Raw genomic sequence first — 26,900 nt, forward strand, 5'->3', positions numbered from 1 at the left:
GCGGGGTTTAGAGGGATTTAGCCCTCCATAAGTGCCCACTATTCACAGGGGTCATCTCCCAGCCTGGAGGATTCTCCCAGCAAGGAGGAACTGGGGCTTTTTGGCCTTTTTTATTTCAGATTCAGATCCCGGGAGAAAAGAAAATAAAAGAAAATAAAAGAAAATAAGAAAACCGAGAGGGATTTTGGGCGCTGTCCTCCCGTGGGGCAGGCCGTGCCCGCGCCCTCTGCCGTCCGTGCAGCCCTGAGGGCGCTGTGCCGCCAGGGGGCGCTGYGCCGCCACGCCCCTCGCCACCGCCCGACGCGCTGCGCGGTGACGTCACCCGGCTGCCCCTGTGCCTGCGCCGAGGAGACCCCGCAGTGAGCTGCCAACGCCCGGCGGAGCGTCCGAGGTGAGAGCGGGGGAGGGGGCGGCACCGGCACCGGGACAGGGACAGGGACCCCCGGCCGGGCACCGGGACCCCCGGGAGCACCGGCTGGCCCCGATCCCCGCCCGGGACCCACCGACACACCCCCGGCCTTCGCCTCGGTCGGAGCGCCCGCTGTGCGGGAGCCACCCTGCCGGGCCCCCTGGATGTGGCGGGGCCTCCCCGGCAGCCAGCRGCCGTCTGCTGAGGGGCGGAGGGGGGGATCCGGCCTCCTCCCGGCGGGTCCCCGCGGCTGCKGGCGGGCGCTGCTTTTGCGGGGCCGAGTGTGCTGGGACGAGTCTGCTGGGACGGTGGGGGCGGCCGTCGGCTCTCCTCTCCACCCTTCTCCCCCCTTTCCGGGCGGCGGGCGGGCTGGACCCTCGGAGCGGCGCAGGAAGCGTTCCCGCGGCCATGGCGGGGCCCAGCTGCGCTCCCTTCGCCCTGCCCGTCCCAGCCCCGCCCTGGTCCCGTGCCGGCYCCGGCCGCGGCCCTCCGCGCTCGGTGCAGCTCGGCTGCGCCMGGGGATGTGGGAGAATCCCTGAGGGGCAGAGGGCTGGTCTGGATGTGCCGTGCCACAGGAGCCCYGAGCCGCAGCGGGGTGCGGGCATGGCGAGGTGTTGAGCTCTTGAGCTCCAGCTGTGTGCCGTGCACAGACAGCGCTCAGTCGAGGACATAGGAAGCTCTTCTGGGCATCTGCCTGACGAGCTGCAAGGCTGTGGGTTACCCAGAGCCGTCCCGCAGCTCTTGTTACAGTGGGATGCCCCCGGCTGCAGCTGGGGAAGGAGCTAGCGCTGCTTCGAGGGTTGGTGATGACATGTGCTTCTCATTCTCCTTTGAAATCTCATAAAAGTGTATATACTGCAGCAGCATAAAACTTGTCTGTGTTTTAAAGGTCTGTTTTAGTCATCTGGACTTCAGTTGTGTATCTATAAATAYGCAGAACTTTCAGCTGATGACAGCAGTAAGGAGACGCAGATCCAGGTAGCTGCRAACATAACAACCATCACTGGAAACCTGTGCTTAACAAAGAACTGTAGAGTGGTCAGGATTCCTGGTGTTCTTTCTGTGTGGATGCTGTGGCCAGAGCAGCTGGAGCAGCTTTGCTCCCCTCTTGATAGCAGCATGAGGAAGACAGGCTCTGGTGTGGAGGCCATGTTAGATGGCAACTGGCTGGTCAGAAGTGGCTCGGTCTGGCCATCTGTGATTGTCTTTGTCTCATGTTCATCTGTGCTTCTCTCCCAGGGAAGGAGGTGCTGGTTGTCTCTMTTCAGAGGATTGAGTTGCAGTACCCCAAACACATACTTTTTTTTTTTTTCTTTAATTTGGAAGGCACATTTAAAACCTGGATCAAGCTATTTATATTGCTCATAGGGATAACTCAGTAAAGTACTTACAGCTTCTCTTTTTCAGTAAGCAAATTATAAATTGTATTCAGCTGGCTGTATATGGGGAAGCTGCTGTTCTGCTTTGTAAATTCTTGTTGTTGGTGTGAGGTTCTGAGAAAGATAGTATAGGCAAGTGTATATTTGAGTCAGGTCTTAGACATGCGTGTAAGGTTTGAATAAGTCTATTACTGACTGTGAAAATGGTTTGGTGTTTAAACTGTTCACTTGTATGGTTCAGTAACAAAGAGGAAAAGGATTTTTAAGTCTTGGCAAGGAATAAAAAATTGCTGCGRTGCGAGATAAAACATGTTTTCACTTTGGTAACATATCCTAGGCAGAAATTTTAATCACTAGATTTGCATACTTTGAACTTGTTTATTCATGACCTGCAACTGATGCTCTGAATTCATTAAGTGCCCTGCTTTAGGGTTGTTTGTTTGCCTGAAACTGATGGCCAGAGCTGGGGACTTCATGATGTTTTTACTGTTTAAGTAGAAAAGCTTTGGATTCTCTAAAGKGTCCAGTACCTAAAACGGAAACTGTAGATCTGCTAAAACCCAACAGTAAACAGAAATGGAGTCCCTGTGAMTCTCCCAGGGACTTCCCTCATGAGTGTACAGTGAGCTTTCCTTCCTTTAAGCATATGTGAGGCATGTAAAGTGCAGCATGAAGCTGACACTGATCTTGATGYAAAGGTTCCTTTTGGTTAAAATGCAGCTGTAGTACTAAAATAAACTTCCAAGTCTTATGAACATACGTAGCTGGACCTTATAATTAAAACCTTTGCAGAAGCACTYTTGTTACCATGGTGGCTTGGTGTAGCTAGATTCCAGCTCTGCTGCTGGCTCTGGAAGACTTGGACAATAAATGCAGCATTGCAGCTTAGGTGTGTATAATCTGCTTGATGGTTATGTGGGTGCTCACAGCTTTTAAAAAGTTGTCTGTGGGCTTGTGTTTTATCCCAGTCATTCCTCTGCCTGCCTTTTGTGGTCAGCTGAGCTTTCCTACTGTCCTTTAGCTCCGTCATGGATTTAAATGATGCAAGTTTCCAAAGCTGGAGACAGTTAGGAGGAATTGTAGGGGGTGTAGTTATCCTTGCCCTTGAGGAAAAGATTTTTTTTCTGAGAAAAGAATGACATCTTTTTTGCTTTAGAAGATGAAGGTGCTGTCACACTAAATGGAAGTGAAATTGCTTTCTGGTGCTTCAGGTAGCAAGAAGCTGTTTTTAACCACTTAGTCTTCTTCTTTGGCTCCTTTCACCGTCTTATGTTAAATGTAGGTGAAAGCACCCTATTTTTAGTAGTTAATGTATGGCAGATAAACAACTTATTGACCAGATAAGCTTTTATGCAAAGTTTTTAAAGAAATTTAAAATATCTTTACATTTCTGCAGCCTATCACCTTTAATCAGCTGGCTTCCTCCAAGCCCTACACTTCACACTTTATAGTTCTACACTGTACAAGCTAAAGGTATATCCATCAGGAAAGGTTGCCACTAGGAATGATAGGTAAAGGAAGCTCTTTTTCCAGAGTTTCTCCAAGGGCTGAAGCCTGGCACAAAGTTCTCCCTCCCTGAGGATGTCTGGCCACCCCAGCATAGCAGTCAGCTGCCTCTTGCAGCCCCTGGTGTGAATGTCAATGCCTTAGGTGAGTGACAGGAATGGCATTAAGGCAGGTAATTCCCAGCTTTTGGTGGGGTATCCTTTAGATTTTTTTTGGGTGGATGAACTGAGTTTATTTACCTGGCCTGGGTGTGCAGGAAATTGCAAACAGTGGGAGCAAGAAACAGAGTTTGTGTTGTGTAATTATTCTTTGTTATCTTCCCTTGGAGTTTCAGAGAGTAACTGACCTAAAGAGGTGTAAAATTCAAAATACTAATTGGCTTTTTTTCAGAGCAACTGTTCAGTAGAGCAGCTATTCTTTCCCCAAGATGTGTTGATTTTTCTTTTGAACAAGTGATGTTTTATAAAGAGAAAACAAAGAAAGAATTTGTTTTGCAAAAYTTTTTAAAAGCTGTTGTATTTTAAGCATTTGTGCTGCTAATCTATTACTTTAGAATGTTTGTGGTGTAATTTCCTGCTAGGAGAGTTGGTCCATGCACTATTTTCTTGTCTCATGAAAAACTAGAACAAAACCTTTTTTAATAAAGGAACACAGGGGCTTCCTTGGGCCCTTTGTCTGGAGAGTGTGTGCAGGTATTGGGTTATCTTTGCCACTTTGTCCATGCCTGTGATCAGGTGGTGTGGGATCAGCATGTATTTTCCAGTATGGACCAAACTCTGGCAGGTGAAGGTTTTCACCAAGCTGAGGTGGTATTAGAGCAAGCCTTAGGCTGCTGTGGAGTGGGACTGGTAGAGGCCCTGGGGCAGCCACAGAGGATTGCTATTGCATGTGGTGCCAGACTCCCAGCAATGGCTGTGGCTGCCAGAATTGTCTTGCTGTGGAACAGGCTGGTTTGAATTGCTGAGCTCTTCTCRAGTTGAAGGATGCTGTGTTGTGTTTCTGGCCAATGTTGAGTGTTCTGTTTTGGGGGAAATAATGACAAAAATGCTYCTACAGCTTTGGATGCAAGTCAGGAAGGCCTCTGCCACTCCATGAGCTGGATGGTTGTGTGCACCAAAGAGTGGCTGGGGAGCAACTGGGTGCAGAGGGGCTTGTGTGGGGCCTGGTGTGTATGAGCAGTTACCTTGAGTTCAGYGGTGCTTTAGGGTTTAGTGCATGAATGTGGCTGAGTCTTCCATGTCCTGGAGTAGTGTTACTTCTCTGTGAGCCTCTTGTTTATTTGCTGATGGTTGAAGAACTGCCAGTTGCCCAGCAGGCTCTTGGCCCCGAGGAGGGGGCTGTGGTGGCTTATCTTAGGCCAGGCAAAGTGGGTTTTGTTCCAGCTGCTCTGGTTCCTTCTGCTGCTTAGGTGAATGAAGGGCAGCTCTTCTGCTGTTGTCCTGGTGAGCCTTGCAGCTTCTTTATTTTAACAGCAATCCAGGATARCTCAGTTTCTGGGAAAAGTTGCTTTTGCAGTGTTTTTTAACAGTTTTATCTCTTTAGTCTTCAAACAGCATGTTGGTACACAACCTGAACTATTTTCCCTGAAYACAGCATGTCTTCCCAGGAACTTTCCTGTTTTGTCTGTGAGGCACCAGCAGCTGTCCTGTTCCCTGAGCATAACAGGAGTGAGCAGGATCTGCTGCAGTGGTGTGGAAGGCAGGATGCYTCTCATGGAGGAAAAACATGCCTCAAAAGAGAGAAACTTCTGCCARTGTCTTTTCTGCCACTGTTGAATRTAGTTGGCTATGGGAATGTGAGGAGAACCCTCAGTGCCATGTGAGCTTTGGTTTGATGCTGTGTCCAAACAGCAGGTGCAGCTGTATTTTAAATATTAAATGTATTTTAAATAATATTTACATATTATATTTAAATATTATTAGTATGCAACTAAGCTAGTGAAAATAGGGGTTTATGAGTGGTCGTAAAATATTGAACAGGATTTTGTTGCATGGTTGAGGAAAGCATTCTCCYRTAGAATAAGAAAGTGAAGAGTAATAAGGTAAGATTAAGATGCCTTTGACAGAAAAGGATTTAACATAAGCCCACACACTTCACAGTGGTTAATCTGGGGCAGGTTTTTCCGGTGCTGATGGTTACTTCTGACAGTGTAACCTTAACCAGAGTGATAATGGGAATGTTGTCACTTTTGATTTTTTCTGTGGAGCTGGTGTTCAGGTGAAGGTGGTTGGTTGGAACCTTGAAGTGGCATAGTGGGCAATGGTAAAGCAGGTGTAGGCACAGCTGCACCWCRGTGTCACTGGTGTGGCAGCAGAGCCTGCTCAGTCACTATGTAGCTGGTCAGCTTTCTGGTTTTGAATTTAGGACTAAAATGGGATGACATGGTTTTTCCCTTCTATTTTTGAAGTTAGAAGAAGTTTTTGAAGTTGAAGTTGGAATGTGTGTTATGGTGCTGTTGGTAGTTTTTGTTTAGGGTATAAAATTCCCCTGCCTAACCATCTTCATTTCCTGTCACGTGCGTGTATGTTGTGGTTGTGAGGAGCCTTTACAAATATGTGCAAAGTAACACAGRTCTTACAGAATTATAGAAAGGAGGTTGGTTACATTACCTGTAKAAAATATCAGTTGACCTCAAACAGTGGAGTCCCTTCCATCTCAGCATATTCTAATCTATGGTAGCTCTATGATAATTGCATTTTGACAAGAGATCCCTTATTGCTTCTTTGGCAATTCATAGTAMCTTGTCCAGAAATGGATGCTCCAAACCTGCAGAGGTGTTGGGATATACAGGCTCTGTTGGGGGATGCTTGAAGACCTCAGACACRTGCTTTATCTCCAGCAGGGATTCCCATAATGATAGCAAACTTTGTGGGTTTCAAGAGCAACAGGAGCCTATGAGCTAAATCAGGGCTGTCTTGGTATCAGTCCAGCTCTACTGTTGCTGGTGGTGATCCTGTGGCTCTTCCCACTGCTTGTTTTTGTGTGCCTACCCACAGGTTTCCCATGCTGACATCCARCAGGTTGAGACTGTTGGTGTGAGCAGACATGTGGGATGGAGCCCACCAGTGTGCTCTGCTGCTGTCAGTCTCTTCATCCTCAGATAAAAAYCTGCCCACTGCAGATCCAGCTCTTTACCTGAATTCTTGTGTTTGTCTTGACACAGCTTCTAGTGCAACTGAGCTTTTGTGGCTGTGCTTCACAATTAGACGCACATATAAAGTGAACAGCAACACTGTTTTTTTGGGACAGAATTTTWACTCCACAGGGAGAACTGATGGAGAGGGCATTTAAAGGATTGTGTCTGATCTGTTAGTGGCAGTTAACAAAACTCCAAAACAGTGCTTAAAACAGGATATCCTTTTCAAGATTCTGAACTGATAGAGTACCAGATTGTATCTCARGTCCGCCCCTTGTGCTTTTGCAGGTTTTAGCTTGGACTTCATGATTTGCCTTGATCTAGTGGAGTGCAACTGCAGTGGTGGTTTGTAGTTCAACAGCCAGTTTAAGCCTCACCTAAGAAACTAAAGACCCAGGCCATAAACTTGACTTGGAACCTCTGGGAACAAGTTTATTTGTGTATAGAATTAAGTGTTTGCGGCAGCCTAAGCTGTGGGCAGGATGGGCAGTTGAGCTTGGGCACCAAACATATTCTTTTACATGTCATTTACCATTTACTAAGAGAGGTGGCAGATRTTTTTAGTTCTGGGGTGATATCTCTGTGAAGAAGATGATTCTAACGAGTTGAAAGTTGGGCTTTGGGCTGGAGGATTTGCATAGTATCTGTCGATGGTTGCTGCACGTGTGCAGAGGAGAATTCTGCCTGTGGTGAACTGCTCTTGAAAACAGTTTTACCTTCTGTGCCAGTTTGTCTTTCTGGAGTTTTAGCTCTTAATCAGAGTGGCTTCTTCCATATTTTGCATCTCAGGTTTGTGACAATATCAGTAGGTATACCAAGAGGTTACCAGGAGGTCCAAGGTCTTTTTCCTCTGTGGTTGGCGGCTGAGCTCATGTGGTCCCTTCTTTAGTGGCTTGGGATCTCTGCAGAGAACCGCTGTGCTGTACGCAGTGACCTTTGTTACGTAGTGTTTGTAATATAGGGATACAATACCTCCCTCCCTGTAATGCTGGTAGGTACCTCTGGTGAGGAAAATCAGATTGTTACGATTGTAGCAGCCARATGCCTCTCCTTGGTGCTCCTGATTGGGGAGATTTGTCACTTAAGAAAGCAAAAATGTTAGTTTGTAATACGGCTAGAAGAGGTGGCAGAGGGCAAGGATTGGATTAATCTGGGAAGAAATTACTAAGTACAAATGAAGACTTTATTTATAACTATATGGTTTTATAAGATATTAAATGAAAGTACCATGGAAGAGCAAATGTGATTACCGGAGATCATGAGTAAAATCCTGTGAATACTGTTCATTGTGGACTCCTGAGTGCTTTGAGTTGGATAAATAAACTGTTCACTGTAAAATGGCATTTGGTGGGGGAAAAAAAAACTTAGTTTTCAGAAATGGCTGTTTGTTTTTGTGGAATGTGGAGCAAGTGCCCAAACAGAARCTGTGATGGACTGGTTAAGGTTCAAATCATAAGCTATTGGTGTATCCCAGAGAGCCCAAGAAATGGGTTCTTGGTTGGTGGTGCCTTGCAGCGAGCCAAGGGAGCCAATCTTGGTGATGAAATGGCAGAGTTTCAGTCCTGCCTGAAAGAGGAAGTGGTGGTGGCAGGAAGCAAGTTCAGGACATGCAGATACATCTGACAGCGCAGTTTCCTTTGGCTGGGAGAATGTACACATTTTAACCAGAAAACAAACTTCAGTATCTTAAAAATAAGAGAGATTTTGATAAGCTTGAAGGCTTGTGGTTTCTGCTTCAAGATTGCATATGCAGCAAGAGTGAAGGTGAGATCATGCAGATTCTTCCTCTGGATGTAGCAGGGAACACTGTGTACAAAACTCTGCAAAATTTCACTTAATTCTGCAGCTGGTAGTGCACACAAGTACTGGAACAGATTGCAGCTACTCTTAAGTTACCAGAGGGTTTGTGAAAACAAAGTGCTCCCATAGTACYGCCACATTCCATATGCTTGCCTTGCTTCAAGATGGGAAGGTCAGATTTGCACAGGAGGTACAAGTGTGTTTGGRGCAATATAGCTTGTGCTTCTTCAGTGGGAGCTTGCCATAGGCACCGTGGATTTCTTCAGCCTCTTGTGATTGGCCAGTGTCTTGGTGTTTGAACAGGCCTGTGTGACCAGAATGCATCATTGCAGAATTTCCTTTGCACCAGGAAGGATTACTGATCTTCACAGTGTTCCACTAGAGACCTCAGTTCCTTATACTGTTGTATTACCTGCATCTCTGTTAACACTAATCCTAAATGCAGATCTGCTGTCTTTGACAAAAGTGTGATTGAGCTTAAAAGCAAAGTTCTGTAAAACAGGCCTATGAAATTTGACAAAGTTTATGTGGCTGTATAATCCAGTTTCCAGGATGCCAGACTCCAGTTCTCTAGGACATTGTTGAGTCTGTGAAATCCTGCTGTTGTGATCACATGCTGAGCAGATTAAAATCCAGCAAATACTAGAAGTATAGCTGAAGTTTTTGGTTACACTACAGAGAGGCTTGAGAGATTGAATCAGTGCAATGCTCTGTTTGGGTTTTTTTTTGTAATTTTTATTTATGTTTTTAAGAACTCTTTAGAACTCCATGAACACAGCTAAGTCATATTGACCTGCATTGTGTTTCCAGTCATTATCAGCTCTCCTGTCTSGGCTTGGCCAGATGGCTCACAATTGCGTGGCTCAAAATTCTCTCACTGCACTCAGACTGGGATGACTTTAGTGCTTTCCAGTCTGTTCCAGATATTTACAACTATTTGGATGCTCTCTCTGCTGGGTGTTACACATAACAGGCTTCCTTTTATTAGGTGATGACTTCAGGGGGAAAACAAGCCCTAAGCCTCTGTAACTTCTTTGTTTCTATGTCCCTTGTTGCTCTCTTGGGATGAGTTATTCTCTGGTTAATCTCAAATTTGATTAAATTACATACATCATTGACTTGTGGTTTCAAAGTATCCTTAAAGCTATTCTTATGGAAGAGTAGGTCTCTTATGGAAGAGTAGGTTCCCAGGGTAGTGAATCTTAAGCTCATTAAAAATGAGCTTGTTTTCAGCTGTGGTCTGTGGAGTTCTAAAACGTGCAAAATGTGAAGTAGCTCATCCARGTAATCTAGAAAGCCTACTAGTCCAAGGAAAATTATTTATTCAACAATTCCACTTTGCTACTGCTAAGACTTTGGAGACCTATGCTGAAAACTCTAAATCTGTTTAAAACTTACACCGTCTTATTTCAGTTCTTAAACATAAAGTTATACATCCATTAAAAAAGAAATGAGGGGATCCCTTTACCCAAGAGATGTGCTCAAATTTGTTTTGTTCCTTTTAATATGTAATCTTGAAGTGTCTAATTGGGGTGGGGGAGCACAATGGAGCAACTTGTGTGAGAGCAGCMGTACTGGCTTGTTTCATACAGAACTTCCAGTGGTCCAGTTCAGTGGTTTTCATGGTAAATGTTGTTAATTTTGTGCTTTAGAAAGGAGGAAAAAAACCAAAAAAGAAAACAGCCCTGCCTGGGCTTTTCCAGACCCCTGTTGTGCCATTCAGGTTCTGCTTTAGGCTCCAGAGCAAGGCTTTGGGTTATTTGCCCTCTGTTTTGTTCCCAYTGCCAGAAAACTGAAAGGCTCAGGTAGCATGTGCTGCCTCACCCAGTGCAGTGGTATTTRTGTTTGAGTTGTTGATGTGCACCATGCTAATGCTTCACTTCAGGAGGAATTGGAGGTGCAGAGGGAGTGAGCAGTGCTGTTGTGGTTGCTCTTGATTTGCAGTGCTGGTGTTCTCTGCAAAAGCAACTGTGTGGATAAGGCTGATAGCTCCAGCTCTGGCAGTACACTGTGGCAGGAATAATGTAAGCTGTGTGCAAGGTGTGTGTGTGCAGCTGCTGCTGCGTCAGCCCGTTCCTGACCTGAGCCTTTGCCAGAAAACAGCAGCTTCTCTCCTGGTGCCAGTGYGGGGACTTGGCTGTGTCCAAGGACAGGAAAGAAGCAAAGGTTTGCACCACACTCTGTGACCTAAGGTGCTTTCTGATACYGTGGCTTGCTTGGTGCTCCCTGGAGTAATGGGCTTTAAAGAGTAATACTAAAGCTATGTTTTTCCTTTTTACAAGGGTATATGTGAGCTTCTCTGGTCATATTAAAAATTTGGATTTATAGAGAATCATATTCTCTATAAATGGATTGGTGTGTGCAGTGAGCACAGGGAATACTTCAGAGCCAGGATTTTATCTCTAGTGTGCTTTCTGGGCTCTGGACAGGCAGTCTGAAGCAGATCTGTAACCTGCACATTATAGGTAAACAAGAAAATGCAAATAATTGGGGAAGTGGGTAGAAGAAGGAGGTAGAACAGGAAAGGAGGATTACTGCAAGAGGAGTTCTGGTCTGCCCAGGGGAAAGCAGGCTTTTCTAAAAGGATGGCTGTTAAATGCTGTTACGTGAGGGTGATGTTCCTCCACTTGTGCCAGCCCTGGGGATAGCAGGGACAGCTGGAGGAGGGGTTCCAGGGACTGGCTGGGTAGTGTAACAAATTCAAGTGGAAATTGGAAAAACATAGAAGTGTCTGGGAAACCTAGTGCTGGAGATTTGTTTTGTACTTCATTTACTGTCAGAGGAATTCCTGGAGACAGCAGCTTACCTGTGCTGGCAGCTGCCCAAACTGAAAGGCAGATGGTAGTTGTCTTGCCCATGTGAGCAGGGYATACTGATGACTGTGGCTGGGGTTAGCTGGATACACTTGGTTTGTGTGCTTGGCCTGAGTTTTGGTGTGTTTTCCTTTTGAAATCTCTCCTTAATGACTGACTCATCCTTTTGCACCTTTGCTTTGAGCATGATGACTTTTTTACTATAGGCCTGAGCTGTGCTGCTCCATTGCCTGCTTTCTATCTGGTTCCTTTTATTTGTTCTGAAATGGGATTTTCTCTGCGATAATCAGTGCCACCATYATGGCAAGGCAGAACTGTGGGAGCAATTTGCAACTGAGGCAGTATTGAATAATAGTATTTGGATATAAACAGTTGAACTGGCCTGAACAGAGAAGATGTCTTTTGAAACGTAAATAATTGCTTTGTCCTTCTGAGTAAATATGTGTGTGCTTCATGGCCAAATTTCAGAGCTTTTTGTTGTATTAATGAAGGGCCTGTTGATAGGTCTGCACTGTGCATCCTTTTGAATGTCCACTGTGAAATGGAGATCTGCATAAATCAGTAGATTTTTATTTTGAAATGGGGCACCAAGAAGAGGACCAATGGCAACACTTGATGCTTGCACGCATCATTCATCGTCTCTGTGCTTGCTGAAAGAAGATTTGTAGATGAGGATGGCAGTGTGAGTGCCTGATGTACCYGGTGCTTGCTGATGGCCTGCTTTGAGAATCTTTGCTGTCATTTCCTAAAACTGGTTGTTGTTTTGTCCAGGTCTTGTGGGAATGGTGGTGACTAGTATTCCCCTACAAGTACTGTACTTAGGAACTTTTAGGATGTTTATTATGAAGGCAGCTGTTCTTACTGAAATCTTAGAGCATCCCTGCAGCAACTGGAGAAGAGCTGGGGTGGTATGAGCCCCTGGCAATTTCCTTTCCTTGCAGGCATGACAGTGTGATACACTCTTATCAAATCATGTTGCCGGCTGTGMCTAAAGCCTCAAATCTGGATTTGCACGTACTCTATTCACATTACTGTAAGAAGTGAAATCCCCAGGAAGTGACCAAAGGCAAAGTTCAGGAGGGATTGATTTGGGTTTTTAAATGCAGTTACCCTYATCTGCACTTACGCAGACCTGAGAGCCATGCAAGCATCCCTGCTTGGCTAAATGGTTGCTGTTCCTATGATGGCAAATTTGCTGCTTGCAACACATCCCTGACCCCTGTCAGGACTTTACAAAGACTTTGTGGCAAGTTTCTGTTGATAAGTCTGCTGTAGATAAAAGTACTTTGGATGATATGATGCTGACAGTCAGTGGGAGCTTTGCCACTAATTGTCTGGGGTCATGATTTYATACATCTGTGGGAAGGAATGACCAAGGCCTGGTACTCTTCTAATTAAAGTAATACACGAATGAAGGGTGGCTGTGTAATGTTGGRGGTAGCCAGCAAATGTTTGGAGGAGATACTGGTGGTACATACTGGTTTAGTTYATGTACTAAAGTTTCTGCTRAGACAGTGTTGGGGTRCTTGGTTTCATCTGGATTTTGTGKTGTCTGAAGAGTAATTCCCTTGGGRTCTAAATGCTGTGCTGAGCTCTCAGTACTGTTAGCACTTCTTAGTGGGGATAAAGGTGTGTGCTAACTAACAGCTTTAACTAGAAGATTGTAAAACTGTGCTTAGATCTTAAAAAAGGCAGGGAAAGAAGAAATTAATGGTGTTTATTTCTGTGTGTACATGTTCATTTTAATTCCATAAACTAGCTTCAAAGCACTGCTGGTGTGTCTCCTAATGAGCTGCTGTCCAGAGGGAGCTCTCTGGRAGGCAGGTGTGTTCCTTAGCAGCTTTTAAGACCAAGACCAGAGCTTACAYCTCCAGCTTTCAGTGCATCTGAGGCTAGATACTTCCATGCATTAAAAACAGAGTCTGGAAAGCCCAAAGATGTTTTTGCCCACCTCTAGATAACTAGGCAAAAATTCATTTGCTTATGAATGTGAGCAGCTTTCTGTGTGTGGTGGAGAGAAAGGATCTACCAGCTCATTTAGGATTGTTTTGTTTTCATATCTCAGATGTGCTGGTAGTGGTTTGGGCTCCAGTCAAAGGTCATTGATGATGTGCATGGCTATCTAGTATGGGAAATATCTAAACATGTATCTTTTTTTTTTTTCTTCTAGGTTCCCTTTGGAGTTGATATTCTAGTAGATTTCAGCTATGCAGACGATCAAGTGTGTAGTAGTGGGTGATGGTGCTGTTGGTAAAACCTGTCTCTTAATTTCTTATACAACAAATAAATTCCCATCGGAATACGTACCAACGGTAAGTGTGAGAATGGCTCCTGTTGTTCTTTGGGCATAATGGGGCAGGGCAGCTGAGTTCACTTTTGAACTAACCTTGATGGTGTGCATGCCCTAATACGTGTTTTTACAGCCTGCTCTCCTCTTGGAGAGTGACTAATACACCATGGAAAAGTGACAATCACTCTGATTGTCATTAAATTGTTACTAAATTACTTTAATTGCTGCTGCTGCCTTCCATAACACCTGGTAATGATGGTCAGGTCACCTGTATCTGGTCAGTTCTTGCTGCTTGACTGCTCTGTAGAATCTGCSTTCACTTTGTGGGTGGATTCAGTGAGTGAGATTAGCTGCATAAACAGCTGCAGAGCAGTGGAGTGCAAGCAGTAGGAACATCTGCTCTTCCGGTTGTGCTCTCACTTCCTGCTACGTCTTTGTTTTTAGGGAAAGCAGTGCTAGAATAGTGACTACACTTAACATTTTTTGAGGCTCATTTTTCCTTTGCAACTCTGAAAGATCCAGAGGTGACCCATCAATTTCAGCAAAGTCCCATGTGAGCTCATGCCAGCTGCTGCAATGGGCTGTCTGACATGGGCAGAAACTGAAATTTGTTTTGGGCTCTGGTTTTTAGCCTTTGTGCCACAGCTGAGGATGAAATTGTCTGTGAATTGTGCTGAGACTGTAGTTGCCAGGTTTATGTGAAGGCCAGCCTTGTAACCCTGGCCTCCTTAGAGCTCTACCTTAAATAGTAGTTGTACATTGAAAGTAATTTAATCCARTTTGAGATTAAAACATTGAAATTAAAAAATCCCATTTTGCAGATAGGAAGCTTTAAAAAACAAACAAACAAAAAAAAATGGAGAAAGAAGACATGTTAATTGCCCTTAAGGTGCCACTACAGGTGGTACCTGAACAAAAATGAGGGGATATCATTGGGGGATTGAGCTGCTGACCATCTTCTGACATCTGGAAGAGCAAATGCTCTGMCCTTCACCATCCTCTTCATCATTCTGGCTCCTTGTTCTGTAYCTAGGAACAGTGGAGTCCTCATCCTGACCTGTCTTCTGGGGTTTTGAAGCAGGACAGTCACAGCATGTTGAATGTGTCCTGTGAAAAACCTTCTACCCTCCCTTAGCCTCAAGGTGTTATTTGGAGTTGGATTTTTTTCTTGGGAGTTCTGTGAGGCAAACCCAGTGCAGTGTGTGATGGATTGGGCTGCAGGTAATGGGGACRAGTGGTGAAGTCTCTTGCAGTGCTTTAATATCTTGAGTGTGCTAATTCAAAATAGTGTGAGAGTGGATTTCTGCTTCCGGCTGCTGTTCTGGGGATGTGCAGTGGGCAGTGGCCATAGCTGCTTTCTCWGTCATTGTGAGTTGTGAAAAGTTGAAAAAATTAAGGTAGTGTCTGTCTGACCAGGGCAGTCAGGTGGGAAGGAGACATTTGAGCTCTGGGAAGTACAGCTTTGAAGTGCTGTCCCACTGCTCTTGCCTCAAATTTTGATGTTTTTTTTCCAAGCTCTTACTATATTAAGAGATGCATGTGACCACTTATTTTCCATGTCCCTTCCCTCTCGCTTCCATGGAAAGCCTTTGAGGTGGCTAGTGGCCTCTTTTCTGTTGGCATTTACTTCAGCAGTGAGAGCTGCTCAGGTTTCAGTTCTGTGAGGAAGTAGAACTTCCCCATCACCGTTCCCAACTGGCCCCAACTGACCATGCAGAAATGTGCAGGGACGCATAGTGGGTTTTGKTTTTTTTTTGCAGTGGGAAGGATCTTTTGCAAAGGTAGTTTCTGCAGTACTGTCCACTGTGGTTCTGAAGATAACATGGTTATTGGAATGAAGGATGCTGATCTCAGACAGTGCACTGCTGAGTGGGAGGGGGGGTGTTGGAGGTGAGCTTTTGGATAAACCTTGTGGTCAGTTGTAAACTGTAAACCAGTTAGTGGGTGAAACACTGGGTAGTGCTGGCTTTGAGCTGTGCAATGGGTCTGTTGTGCCAGGGGCTGTTGCAGAAGCAATAGAATTTGGTATCTGGAGCAGACTCTATTCAGATTGAATTCCACACAGGCTGATTTTTACCAGATACTACTTCCTTTAAATGTGGAGGTTAAATCCCTCTTGAAAAGATGGACTCTATTATATGTGTTCCCTAGATATTCAGAAATATGGACTTCAGAGGATTTGGGTACTGTGAGATGCAGTCCCATTACTGTGTACCCTTGAAGGGCTGGGCTGATATTACCCATTTTTTCCTTGTGGGGATATGTTTACTCTGTCCCACTATGGTTGAAGTTTGCAATTTCTGTGGCAGCACGGGAGGAGACCTCCTTACAGGCAAACACAGTTATAGGTGTTTTGCTCAGGGGTTTTTACCGTGTGTTATTCAGTGGTGTACCTCATATGCCTTTGTGTTAGTGTGTCATGGAAACAGCTGGGGTATCCTTACTCCRTATGGAATCATTCTGTTAATGGTATTAGTGGTACTAGCACTGTAAGCCTGATGATTCTGTTTTCCTCTACAGGTGTCTCTTCTTCAAATCATAAGTGGTCTGGCAGGGTGGGTAACATGATGATTTGAGAGATGGCTTGGGAGATTCAATCCCCTTTAAACSTGTGTCTCTTTTTTTGCCAGGTTTTTGATAACTATGCTGTAACAGTGATGATTGGAGGGGAGCCTTACACCCTTGGCCTCTTTGATACRGCAGGTGAGAAACCAGATGCTTGTGTTATTATACCTGACCAAGATTTACCTGAGGTGATGTTGAACATGAAGACATACAACTGGGGGGCTTTTTATGGACTTTTTTTTTTAATGGAAGGGGAAAATCTCTCCTGGTTTTGTCAAAACAATGAGTAACATTAGGACATCTTAAATGCATGCATCTCTGCATCCTTAGTGTGGATGAGGTCAGGGTGTCTGTTTCATAAGCCCTCACTGCATGCTTTTTAAAATTAAAAATCTGCTGGCCTCTGGTTTAAGCTGTGTTTCAGTTTCAAGCTGGAGAAGTGTGCACTGATGAAACAGCTAAACATTACTTTGCATATGTGAAAASTTATCAAGAAAGGGTAGAAACTGGTTCAGTTGCTGGATGCCTAGTTCCTACCATATAATATTACTGAAGTGTTGTGGCAGCAATTGGTATCATAAACTCTTCAAAAGAGCCCTTCTAGAGACCTTAGTTTGTAAGCGTTCATCTGAAATTGTCCTGATACAATTTAACCTGTTTCCTGCTGTATTCTTACATGCRTCATTAGCATCTAATTTGATTAATGAAACAATCTTAGGTTTCCAGTTACACCCTATAGCTGTYAAATAAACTTTCCTATTTGGCCATCCAGGAGCCACTCTGGCAGTCACASTCCATCACCTGAGCTGGGAATGAAGCCTGTTTGTAGTGGCAGCTCCCAGTGACCAGTTTGTAATGGCAGTGACTCAGCAGGACCTCTCTTGACTCTCAACATGCACCACGCATGTCATGACACATGACACACAGTCAGACAAGGTTTCCTTACAGCCTCAGACCCAGGTTTCCCACAGATGTCTCAGACATCTGGATGCTTAAAGTTTTATCATGGCGCAAAACCAAAATAACAGCTCGAGCTAGTRCCTCTGGGGAGAGATCCTGAACAAAGCAAAGTGTGTGCTTGTATATCCCTCTCAGCATGTGTTTGAAAGTGTGGGGGCTTCCAGCTGAGTCCTTGGCTCCTGCTGTGTCTCTGAATGTCCATCAGCTGGCTGTGCCACAGGTCCCCRKGCCCTTTGTTGTGCAAAGGGTCTGGTGCCAGCTCACCCAGGGCTCCCAGATRCCCAGAGCTTAACCTGCAGCTGGCACTGCAGCTGTACCCGGAGTTGTCTGTACCTAATGTATTCTTCAGCATGGCTTTGGTTAGCTCTCATGCTCTCCTCCCAAATGTGATTTGTGTTCCTGTTAGTCCAGGCTCCCTAGTTCATGGTTAAGGAGTTGGGTGGAGAAGGGAGACTCCCTCCTGACACATTGTATGGGCTGCTGTAGGGACATTGATGGGTCTCAGTTGTGGCATTGCACAGTCCTTGTGTGAGTAAAAGTTGTGTTTGGGTCTTTTTCTGCCTGCTTTCCTGCTGAGGGCTCAAACCCCTGAGAAGTATGTAGTAGTTGTGAGTAGTTTCACACATTCATGTACTGTCAGCATGAGCAGTGATGGAGCCAATAATTCTGAGAAGTTACCAAATGACTTTAGTAGGTGACTCTGTGCACTTGTGAATGTAAAGGCTTTCTTTCCAGGGCTGGACTGCTGAGGGGAAAGTATTTGTTCTTAAAGGCTGGCTCCTTATTGCTAAACAGCAGCCAGCACAAGTGACAAAATTTAGCAATGGGTGAAACCCCTATTGCTAGTTCTCAGATTAAAACCCAAGTCTTTGTTTTGAGCTTGAGTCCTGAAGACAGGACTTTTTGGAGTAGTCTGTTAATTGCAACAAGATATTTTATATTTAGATAAGATGCTAGGAAGGAATTCTTCCMTATGAGGGTGGTTGGGGTCCTGGCCCAGGTTTCTTAGTGAAGATGTGGCTGCCCCATCCCTGGTGGTGTCCAAGGTTAGACAGGGCTTGAAGCGACTTGATCTWGTGGAAGGTATCCTTGCTCATGGCAGGGGGTGGAATGAGATGAGTTTCAAAGTTCTTTCCACCCCATACCATTCTGAGACTATGATTCTCATCAGTGTTAATTCATCTGTGTCCAGCCAAGCACAGTAGCTGTAACACACTGTCTTGGCCTCTGTCTTCAAACTGTAGGTCTTCCTCCATTGATGTGTCCCAGGTGTTGTGTTGGCTCTTTCTAGATTTTGTTGGTCTTTATCCTGTATAATGAATGAGACAGCATTAGTTGGAATCYAAGACATTTTAAACAAGTGTTTTGGATTTGGTTGGCAGTAAGTGCAGCAGCTCCAGTGCCAAATTTGCTTTCTAAAAGCAGTGCTGCTGAATTGGACAGGAGGAAGTTTAAGAATGAGCTTGGAYGGAGTCAAGCTGGTGGATCAGTGCTAATGTGCCTTGCTGAGACTGCCTGTCTGTAGGGACTCGAAGAGGCTGGCTTCTTCCAAAACACAGCCCATKCTGGGACTTTGGTGAGGTTTTAGGGGAATACTGCTAGGTGAGCGGGTCACAGTCGTGTACCAGCAGCATTCTCTTCCTGATGTTTAAAGACTGTGTKTGCTGACACTTCACTGTGTGCTCACAGCATAAGTCAGAGCATTGTTGTGAACAAAACTGTTTTTCTCCCCTCCAATAGCAGTGTTTTTTTTTGCTGGGTAATGAAATTTGATGCATAATACTTGTAATGAATTGACTAGGTGCAGAGAACCTCGTCTGTGACTGGATGCACGTTCTGCAACTTTTCTTTATAATTGAGGAGAGTGTTATGCAGTCTGAGGATGTTTGATCTCAAAATGTGTTGGAGACTTCCCAGCTCTCCTGTGACTTGCAGCAGCTCACTGTTGCATAGCAACTGAATGATTCCGGATATGAAACCTAGATTTTTCAAATGTTTGCATTCACTGTATGCTTCGCTCTTTGCTTAAGAGTTAGAATTAATCACAGCAATGTTATTGTGCTGAAGTGTGCATTCTGACTCCTTGTAAATGGCAGGATTTTTTTGTCTAGGTCTCATACTGTGTTGATTTTCTCCTCTCTAGGTCAGGAAGACTATGATAGATTACGACCCCTCAGCTATCCACAGACAGATGTATTTCTGGTCTGTTTTTCAGTGGTCTCTCCTTCTTCATTTGAAAATGTGAAAGAAAAGGTTGGTTGAACTCTGCCTGAAAAGGGAGCTGCTGAAGTATGTCAGGTGTTATATTAGGTAGTTAGTAACAAATGCTGTGTCTTTTCTGTCTTTAGTGGGTACCTGAAATTACTCACCACTGTCCAAAGACTCCTTTCCTGCTTGTTGGGACCCAGATTGATTTAAGAGATGATCCCTCAACAATTGAGAAACTTGCCAAGAACAAGCAGAAGCCCATAACTCCAGAGACTGCTGAAAAGCTGGCTCGGGACCTGAAGGCTGTAAAATACGTGGAATGCTCTGCACTTACGCAGGTAAGGGTTGGTCTTTGACCAGTTTGCTTGCTTATATTCTATACTTTTTTCAGTTTCAGGGAAAAACAGCTCAATATGGATATATGAAAGCGTATAAGCTCTGTTTCTGCTGTTTACACTGTAGCTTTCTCTTTGTCATRTTGTTCTAAGGCACAGAGAGTTGGCAGTGGTATAAAGAAAATTGGCCTGTATGGATTAGGCCTAGTGTAGAGGGGTGATGGAGGAGGATGTGCTTACTATTGTTTGCTTCTGTACTGGAGAAAAATAACTGTTGAAAACTTAGAAGATACATTATAGGCAATAATTGGGCTGGGACACAAGAGTGCAGCTCACTGCTGAAGAGAGCAGGCAAAGGAAAAAAAAAAGCCTCATAAAAGTTAATGCTGGTACTTGTAAGACTGGAAACCTTCATAGTTGAGAGCTGCCTTCTCTTCCTGTGCAGCTGGTGGTGAGCTGTTTCCCGTGTCCTTCCTTCAGATGGAAGTTCTGTTGAAACAGAAATTAACAGATAATTCTTAAGACAGTTCTCACATCATGGTTATAACTTGTGAATGTGAGTCTGAAGCCATCTGAAGTAACTGATTTGGGAGCAAGAAACTCAGTTATTGTTCCTGTTTCATTTAGGGATACTAGAGTAGGATCTGTTTTTGGGCGAGCTGACTTGTTGCGTTGACTTTGGATGCCCTGGGAGCTTAATCCTAGGTTCCTACTCTTGCARAATTGACTGCAACTCTTTAAACAAATTCCTTTATGCTGGTCTGTAAAGAATTTATTCCTGCTTCATGGGCATACAACCAGGGGTGCACAGTATCAAGCCCTTCATTCTTTCCAGTTACATTGTGCATTCACCTCCTTGAGTGTAAAACTTTACTACCAAATTTCACAAAGCCTGAAGTTCTACTTATCTTGCCCCTTTTGCCCACATTGCATGTTGACTCTTCCATTTAAGATCCTGAGGCTTTTTTATAACAAAGATTTGCCTGGGTGTTTCCTGGGAAGGAAGTGGCTTTGCTAGAGTTGTGCAGGACGTTGGCACTGAAGTTGGTGTGGTGAGGCATGCTGCTATTCATCCTGGGAATCCCTGATCAAAAGGTGGTCTTGGCTGTGCTTTCTTACTGCCCACAGGCAAGCTGAGGGTTATTTATGCTTGAGGTGTAATTTTCTTGGATCTGTTCAGCCCCAAAATACCATTTCAGATGGTGTCTGGCACAGTCTGAATGCTGCTCCTAGCTAGGCTGTAGAACCTGCTAGTTGGGTAAATACTTGCCAGGACCTTTGTCATGTATTGCTCACTGAGACCTTTTCCTCTGTAGCTTTATACTTGCCTTGTTTAGTCTGCTCATATTGCATGGAATCACTTCAAATTACTAGAGCAAGAGTTGATATGATAAAAAATGTCAGTGTTTATCCATTCTTCCTATTTCCAGATAGACTAATCTGTATCTGTTGCAGTGAACAACTTCATGCAGTTGGAAGCTCAGCCTGAATTTCTTCCMCAGCATTAGTGCTTGTGTACCCATTGATGATTTTAGGAGTCAGGAGTGACCTGGAAAGAGGGTTCAGAAGCCTTATCACCTGGACAACTAGTCGGTTTGCATCTGCACCATTCTTCTCCCTATATTTTTTGTTGACTCACAAAACACTTTTTTTCCTGGGTCTGTCGTCAGTAGCTGGTGGACAGCAGTGTAGCTGATCTATGAAGGGTCATGTGGAGCTCCTGCAATGATCTCCCTGGCAGCTTGCTGACCACATAAGCTGACTGCTTCCCTGGCTAGAAGGGTTGTTTTTCTATCTGCAAGGCAATGCTATAGTAGCTGATTTTAGCTGAAGTAAAACTCAGCTGTGTGTTCAGTCTCTCTTTGCCTTGGGAGCTGTCTGCACAGTTCACCTCAGTGGTCCAGGTTGGCCTTTTCTTTCCAACTAATTTACAAATGACTTTGACACCACAGTAGCAAGTAATCAAAGAATCATCGAGCTGGCATTAATTGTTTTTGTACTGTTTGAGTCATGAGAGGTTGAGTTTCTGAGTTTTTTCTGTAAAGACCAAGTATCTTCTCCCAAMCTTGGATGACTGCTCTGTTGGACAGCCAGTTCTATTCCCCCGTCATGAGGTTGTGAGATCCATTTTTGTGATGAAGGCATTTTCAATGTCTGTTCTCCAACCCTTCCGTACAAAACAGGGCACAGGGCTGTCAGCTTTACCCTGACAAGTGGGTAAAGCTTTGCTGTTAGGAAAGAGTGACTTGACAGATTGCAGCTACAGTCATTGTTGATTCTGTTASTCTTAGATGCAAGTGTCTTGAGTGGACTCTCTGAAGCCCAATCCTAGCTCCCAACACCAGAGAGAATGCTGAATTTGGCTTCTTTTCCCCTSTACTGGGGGGTTGACGATTTTGACAGAGGTGTATAAAGTGCCTTAAGCTGTTTATAAACAGAGGGAGTAAAGAAGCCTGATCTCAGTCTGTTTCYAGTGAAACACAAGACTCATGACTTTAACAGGCCTGTGTGCCTGTGGTGTTSAATGCAGTTCCCTTCATGGTTTTACTCTTGGTCATCCAGGCTTTTAACCTTGGTCAATTTTCACAACAGTTTTGTTCCAGTGCTTTTTTTAATCCYCCTTCCTTTTTTGCTAGGTCCTTCAAAACAAATCCCAAATTCTTCACTCCTGAACAGATTTCTCCCAGGCAATAGGGAAATAAAAGAGGAGTCCCTGGATAGGAGAATTTAAGTAAAATTGTTTTCTTGACTCTTGCCCTGCCTGGGTTCTTAATCTGTCTAACAGTACATAATTGATTATGCTACAGTCTTTTTCTCACAGAGAAGGGAAATCTAATTAGTATTCAGACTTCAGAGGCATTATTTATCTGAAGTCTTTGGCTCTTTTGTCAGCCTGAGTTGCAACTCATGTAAAGAAAAAGAAAAATTGCTGGTGAGTATGTACAGAACATACAGAATGTACATTGTAGTTTCCTTAAACTATTGTTTTCTCAAGTATAATCTTGCATGTGATGTGTTGGCCTTAAATGCTTCCTAATGGCACTGCCTTAGAGGTCTCTTTTGAATGTGCTTCAGTAAAACAAGATTAAAGACCTTGTAAAAGGGATATATCCAGTATAATCTGTAAGGGAGAAACCAGTTATATTTGAATAATCTTAAAAGAAGACTAAATTTTTCASAGATTGCAGTTGTTTACAAGATGTAATTGAAGCCTTTCTGTTTGCCTTTAGCTGTCATAAAGCAATTCTCCTGAATTGGTGCACTCATGRCAGTAGATTTAGGCGAGTCCAGTTAGCCTAAACTCAGCCAGGTTTCACTTGTGGTGTGGTGTGTAACTTGGCAGAGTTGAGTGGGAGTGGTAACACCCTGCACTRTTCCTGTTGTGCCTACAGCAAACACAGCTCATGCTCCGTGCTCCGGTGTAACCCCAGCAGAGTCCTGCAGCTCTGTGACTGCTTGTCTGGTGCTGCATCCCAGTTGTTCCACTCCTAACGCTATTCCTGTCTTTTTGTGAACTAAACTGAATAACTGAAATKAACCATTTCCATGCTGGCTCCCAGTGTCAGAGTAGCACTGGTAAGGTATTGTGTAACTTCTAAAGACTGAGAGTTAGTGACTGTCAGTGATGATGGCTTACCAGGGAGGTCTTGCTTCCATCCCAGTTTGTGTGTTCCCAGCCATTTAGAGACCTTCAGTTATTCAGGGGCTGAATTCACAAAGCAGAGGAGTTGTTGGGAGCCTTTGCTCTCCACCAGCTGCCATCTGGGGAGTTAGGAGCAGTAGTCTGCATCTGAGGTGCTCACTTATTCACAGTGGGTGATTACAAAAGGTTTAACTGACCTTTTGGGTCCCTGTGGTGGGGCAAGCTGCTGTCTGCTTGATTTATTCSCCTGTAAACTCCCTCATTGTATACAGCAGTGAGTGGAAACCATCACCCTTTGTGTGACCCCCACCCTCATGTTCTTGCTGTGTTTGTGCCTCTGCCCTCCTGAGTGTTGATTTTGTCTGACTTGGCCTGTCACATGTCCTGTCTGTCATTGACTTCTGGGTCATCTAAATGAGATTTCCTCCTGGGATCTACTTTGTTTTTTGCAAAGTAAATCTGTTTACTGCCTCTGTGAATTCAGCCTGCTCCTGAATGCTCTTTGTATCTGCTTGTTTTTCTCTAATCCTCTAACCTGGCTGCTGTTTTTTCTCCTCCCCTCTGTCTTGTAGAGAGGTCTGAAGAATGTGTTTGATGAGGCTATCCTAGCTGCCCTCGAGCCTCCGGAAACTCAGCCCAAAAGGAAGTGCTGTATATTCTAAACTTTCTTCTTCCCCTCTTGCTGCTGCTTCCTCTGTCCCACTACTGTAGAAAACTGGTTAAAAATGAATCAAACCACCTTGATTGAAAGCTGTTGTGCCTGCTTGCCATCTTAGAGCAACCTCTGTATTAGCTCTTGGACTGAAAACAGTACTTGAGATCTTTAGTAAAACATTGTGATTGTGGAACTTGAACTGGACTCGCTTAAACTCCCTGTTGCTTGGGTTGTCAGGTGTGGTTAGCTTTTTAATTCAGGCTGTTGGGGGAAAGGATTTGGTTACATAATTATTTAAAGAAAGATCAAAAAAACAAGAGATGATGTTTGATCTTCCTAAATCCACCTGGAAGAAACAATGCGCGTGTTTTCAATTTCTACTTGTGACTCTTAACTGTATTTGCATGACAAAAGTACCTGAACTGGTGATCTGCAAATGATGCTGTAATGTGAAGGGTTTTTTGGTTCTCCTGTGTGCAGTGAGATGTTTTCTGTTGCTGTTGCTTTGGCTGTCTGTGCTATAGTGGAGTATCTGTCAGTCCATGGGGGGAAGGAAATATTGATGTACTTGCTACTGCTTTATGAACTGTTAAAATTCTTGCTTTCACTAACATGGTAGAGCTCTTCATTTCAAAAATAGAACCTTAAAGCCTGTTACTGTAAGATGTAAAGCTGCTGCTTACTATCGTGCTTCTGATTTTTATTGTTTTGAGGAAAAAACATTGATTGTAGCTTGTCTTTAAATTTTGAAATTAAAAATTGCAGTTGTTTGTATAAATGACTGATGAAGCTTTATTCAAGTTGCATCTCCTGGCTCCAGTTTAATCCTTAACAGAGTGTATTGATACTGCTGTGTACTCCTCCCAGCTTGACTTTTCTGCTACTATGGCAGCTTCTGGGCTCTGCCTGGCTGCTTCTATCCCTGGGGTGTTTGGGGCTGGATGCTCGAGCAGAGCATGTATTGGATCAGGTTATCATTGCATGCTTGCCATGTCTCTCCTCCCCTGACACATGGGTGTCTGTTGTCCCAAGCGTGCTCCAGGTTGAAGTCTTCCATCTGAATGCAGCTTTTTCTACTTTGTCATTAGCATGTGAAATGTGTGAGTAGCGAATTAATCATAAAAATTGCCTTAAGGAAATTACTTTGGTGCRCCTGTTTTTCTTCTTGTGAAGTACACTGGTCTGCTCTCAGAGGATTAGTTTTCTTGTTCTGAAAATGAGATGCTGTGCTCAGGAGCTGCTGAGAGCAGTGGTATGGAGCCTTGCTGGAGAGGCAGGCTTTATGGATGGCAAACCTCCATCTGTCCTTAAGAGGGGGTGTGGCTGCTACTTGGYTTTCTGGGGTTTTGTTTGTGTGAAAACTCAAAAATGAGACTGCCCCTTTCTCTCTTTGCCCCTTTTCAGAAAGGCCTAAAGAATGTATTTGACGAAGCGATATTGGCTGCCCTGGAGCCCCCGGAGCCGAAGAAGACTCGCAGGTGTGTGCTGCTATGAACATCCCTCCACAGCCCCTTCTGCAAAGCTGGTGTTTGATGTCATACTAAAAGCAATGTTAAAATCAAACTAAAGATACAAATTTTAAGATTTGTTTTTGCAATAATGACAAATGCCCTGCACTCCCATCTCCCCCACACGATCCCTGTGTGAGATGAGAATGTTAGTGTTTATTCCCCAGTGCCCCCTCAATTCAGTTAAACTAGTTAATTTTGAGTAATTATGTATTATCAGAAAACACTGATCATTACTAGTTTTTTATTTTGTTTATTGTTTCTAATTTTTTTTTTTGTTTAACATCAAGGCATGCTCAATGACTTTTTCTGTAACAGACTAATTTTAGGCTGTTTTACTGAAGCCTTGCCCCTTATGCCAGTGTGACAAGTCTTGGTTCTGGTTTCTAGACCTTGTAGGGCTGTTCTGCAGCCAGCCAGCAGCCTGGGTGTGAGCAGACTTTAGTCAGGGAAGTAAAATGTCCCAAGCTGGTGCTCCTCTAAGAAGAATTGTAGAAAATACTTCTTCTCTGAAGTTGCCTTGTATCTTTTTCCCCTGGCTTTTTAACTGTGCAGGTCATAAATTTCTACCCCATCCTCTTAAGTTATGAAGCCTTAGGAACTGGAGAATCATTTTCTCTGGATGCACCATCAGACTTGAAACTAACTTGCCAGTCTCTTCCTTAATCTTTGCCATCACAAGCTTTTGGCTTACGTTGAAGAAATAACTGCACCTTTGAAAACATGCCTGGCTTGGTCAGTTAGCTTTTAACAAATCTACCTTCTGCCAATTCTTAATTATTAGAGAAATGCTTACAATGACCAGCACATACACTGCTACTTAGACACCCTGAAAAGACCCAGGATGTGCTACAATGGGTTTTGGAGCTGGCTTTGGTGGTGCATCTCTTGCTGGGTGGCCTGGCATCCTTCAGGGAGGGGTGGAAAGATAGACCTGTGTCAGTCAAAAGGAAATGCAGGGAGGGGCTTCTGATGTTTGGTGTGGCACCATATTGGGACCAGTTGAGGGAACCCCTTTTCTGCATTTTGCTCCTGAGTAGCCTTGAACCTGTRAGAGGGCCTCCAACCCATGAGGATCACATGCAGGGTTTCTACAAAGACCAACTGCAGTATTGTAAGGATTTTACCAGAAATATATTTTGGTTTGCAAATTCAAAATTTTTTAAGACTTAGGGAATCTTCTCCATCTTCCAAAATTTCAACTTCTTGTAGTCCCATTAGTGTTGAACCAATGCTTTTTCATGTCTGAGTTCTTTGTATATGCATTCTTTTCAGATGTATTAAACATAAAGTATCTTCACAAACCTGCCTGAGGGTAGTTATTTCCTYTGCCTTTCTCCTGAGTGTGAAGGACTTGTAAATATGGCTTTTATCTCTTGTGAGCCCCACTCTCCTCCTTGTGAGCTTGCTTGGGTCTTTCATTAATGTTTAATCCTTGTCAGTCTGCTTCTAGCCTCGGTCAAAATTACTCCAATCTTTGATGCAACATCTTTGCTGTCAGACCCCTATGAAGAGAAGGTTTGGTAATTCTTAACAAAAGAAGTACTCAGTGTGCATGCTCCCAAATAGTAAAAGCTGGCTTTTGGGGTTTATTGACTTCTGCACCTTTTCTGTCAAGAAGTTTGCTGTTGTTCCATGCTCATGGGCAGGTAGCAGAAACCCTAAAGGGAAAAATGACATCATACCTGTCCCA

At 44.2% G+C, this 26,900-nt stretch overlaps 1 protein-coding gene across 2 annotated transcripts; it reads left to right on the forward strand.

The window, feature by feature from the left end:
* The first annotated feature begins 309 nt into the window (after positions 1-309).
* CDC42 (cell division cycle 42) lies at positions 310-26,505 on the forward strand. 2 transcript variants are annotated; one of them, XM_057382176.1, is made up of 6 exons: positions 310-391; positions 13,214-13,355; positions 15,964-16,036; positions 19,002-19,111; positions 19,207-19,404; positions 23,617-25,072. In XM_057382176.1, exons 2-6 carry the CDS (start codon positions 13,251-13,253, stop codon positions 23,704-23,706), a joined length of 576 nt encoding a protein of 191 aa, XP_057238159.1. In that variant the 5' UTR covers positions 310-391; positions 13,214-13,250; the 3' UTR covers positions 23,707-25,072. The 2 variants fall into 2 exon arrangements, with proteins under 2 accessions (XP_057238159.1, XP_057238158.1); XM_057382175.1 differs by lacking the exon at positions 23,617-25,072 and adding an exon at positions 25,104-26,505 and having other exon boundaries at positions 311-391.
* Positions 26,506-26,900: the final 395 nt, after the last annotated feature.

Source organism: Malurus melanocephalus, unplaced genomic scaffold (assembly GCF_030028575.1).
Source record: "Malurus melanocephalus ecotype Western Australia unplaced genomic scaffold, MMel_1.1 scaffold_552, whole genome shotgun sequence".
NCBI classification, from domain to species: Eukaryota; Metazoa; Chordata; class Aves; order Passeriformes; family Maluridae; genus Malurus; species Malurus melanocephalus.